General features: G+C 49.4%; 1 protein-coding gene across 1 annotated transcript in view; it reads right to left on the reverse strand.

The window, feature by feature from the left end:
* Nucleotides 1-2,540, reverse strand: part of AURANDRAFT_68079 (hypothetical protein) — a gene marked incomplete at both ends in the record, with an annotated part of 6,585 nt that overhangs the window by 755 nt on the left and 3,290 nt on the right. The window contains 4 exons of the mRNA XM_009043693.1: nucleotides 37-251; nucleotides 609-1,650; nucleotides 1,693-1,830; nucleotides 2,042-2,395. Of these exons, the coding sequence (XP_009041941.1) occupies nucleotides 37-251; nucleotides 609-1,650; nucleotides 1,693-1,830; nucleotides 2,042-2,395 (1,749 nt within the window). The remainder of the gene's footprint in view (nucleotides 1-36; nucleotides 252-608; nucleotides 1,651-1,692; nucleotides 1,831-2,041; nucleotides 2,396-2,540) is intronic.

Below are 2,540 nucleotides of genomic sequence, written 5' to 3' on the forward strand. Positions count from 1 at the left end.
TCGCTCGATAGACCTTGTGAATGGTGCTCCTCTTACGGAGGAGCAAGCGCGAAAGATTGAGTTTGGCAACGAGACATTGATGTGGATAAGTTTGCTGATGATCGCCGCATGGCAGGCGAACCCGCTTTGCAAGGTGATCATGGAAATACCTGCGGGCTATGGCCCAAAGCAGCCCATTTGCAAGGATGTGTTTCATTCTATTTTTGGGCTTAAGAAAACTGCCCTCTGCAAATGCATGCTTTTTGGGACGCCTTATCGGAAGGAGATAGTCATATACAACAACTTGAAAAGCTGGCATGTAAATGACCTGCCTTATGAGAAGCGCATTTGCACGGCTTCTCATAGTTGTGGCTGCTTTCCGCATAGAGAGACGTGCTGCGGTGTAGTGGCTCGCGAGAGTGCTGATTTTGGACTCGCGATGGCAGGTTCGCTCGCACGAGCGGCATACAGGGACCTGCTCGCTATAGACGACTCTCGGGGTAGTATGCAACTAGCGTAGATTCCGATACTCTAGTATAATAAGATCCGGGTTATCGCTAAAAACTCCCATGTGTTCCTGTTGAACAGGCAGTCATCATGGGAGAAAGCACCCGAGCGTGATGATTCACGGGGGCGGCAATAGTGACGCCTTGAGTTGCGCGAAGTCAGCTTGAGTGATGTCCCCATTCAACAGGAGAGTTCCTAGGGTTGCTATCTGTGCTGCTACGCTGTTTGCTGCGGGTGCTGCGGCTGCATTTGCTGCGGTTGCTGCGGCTGCATTTGCTGCGGTTTCATTTGCTGCGGTTGCATGTGCTGCAGGTGATAGCATCAGTGCAGCTGGAGCTGGTGCTGGTGCTGCCAGTGCAAAAAGAGCCTGAAGAGCCTGAGGTGTTTGTGGAGGTGCAAACATGGTCGGATTCTGGCCTTGCGATTGATTCTGGCCTTGCGATTGAGCTGGAGGAGGTCCGCGAGTAGTATCCATGTAATGCTGGGCATGTGCTGCAGCTGCTAGCAGCAGTGCAGCTTCAGCTGGTGCGTGCAAAAGAGCCTGCGGTGTTTGTGGAGGTGCAAACATGGTCGGATTCTGGCCTTGCGATTGACTCTGGCCTTGCGATTGAGCTGGAGGAGGTCCGCGAGTAGTATCCAAGTAATGCTGGTGCTGTAATTTCGCTCTTTCTGCGTTTAGAGCGGCCGCTTCTTTGTTCATTGCTGTTGCTTGCGATATCCCCCATTCGAGTGATTCTTTAGCTTGCTTAGCGCCTTCCTCGAACGATTGTTTGTTGAAACTGTTCGCCTGTGGTTCTCGAGGCTGTTGAAAAGAAAGTACTGCTTGATTTGTTTGTTGGAGTTGTTGTTGGAGTTCTTGGATCTGCCTTGTTCGCTGTTGGTATTCTTTTTGCCGCTCGAGCTTCTCGTGGTCCTCCTCCTTCGGCTTCTTCTCCTTGGGCTCCTTTGCACTGGCAGCTCTAGCTCTTCGCTTGCGCTGCTGCTTTGGTTGTGCCGGCAAACTCTTCGCTTGTGCTGCTTTTCCACCTCCTGTCTCCCAAAATCTTCTAAATTCCTCCTGTGGCTCTTTATATTCTTGTCGGCACATCCTCGGCCGGGGTCGACGTTCTAATAACATGAGGTCGTTCACCTCTTCCGCTTGCTTGAGTTTGCTCTTGTGTTCACCTGGTGGTAAGAATAAGAATAAGAAGAAACTCTTGTGTTCACCTGGTAATTTGCATTCCATTTCGTTAGAGTATGTAGATATGAAAGAGGCGTATCGTGCTTCTCCCAACGCATCTCGTTTTGCTTTAATTTGTTTCGCATTGCTTTTACTCTTCATGGCATAGACGGCTCTCATTTTACCTATAAGTCAGAAATCTAATATGTATAAGATAATAAAACATGCATTCTTTTGATTTCAACATTGTTCTTAATTCCTCTAATATTTTATGGCCTGTTGTTGTCCAGTCTGGAAAGCAGCGCCGAGTGGAGTGGTTCTCCAAGCTATGCCAGTTGACGATGGCAAATTCCCGGGACTCTTTCACCTGCACGAGCAGATGCGTTTTGTGGGGACTGTCAAATATGAGCCCTTCTTCATCTACCAGTACGAACAAGATTACGCATGCGCCCAAGACCCGAAACTGATGGATATCGCCCTGTGCGCATCGCAAGCGCCGGCCGTGCGCATTACACGCAGAAGCATTTTTATTGAACCAGCCATCCATGACCTGGAGTGTCAGCTTAGTGGAGTCCCCTGCGTACGAATTAATGCAATTCGTGTTGAGTTGTACGCAGCGTCCCATGCCTCCGAAACCTATTTTTAGGTCCTCCGCCTCCTGGTGCACGCATGAAAACTCGTCCTTCAGGTCTTTTATGAAGTCAGCAGGTAAAGCTGGAGCGATTGCGCTGCTTTGGCCAGTAGTCGCACCTGCGTCGAATTGTCTTAATTTGTTTGCTGCGGCTAAACCGTCAGCCGAAATCATCTTAATAGCAGACTCAATTAGTGCCGGAGAACAAAAAGAGTCTTCTATTGGGATGAGTTCTTCTGGCGGTCTTGGTGATCATCCATTCAT

This window comes from Aureococcus anophagefferens, assembly GCF_000186865.1.
Source record: "Aureococcus anophagefferens unplaced genomic scaffold AURANscaffold_62, whole genome shotgun sequence".
Taxonomy (NCBI): Eukaryota; class Pelagophyceae; order Pelagomonadales; family Pelagomonadaceae; genus Aureococcus; species Aureococcus anophagefferens.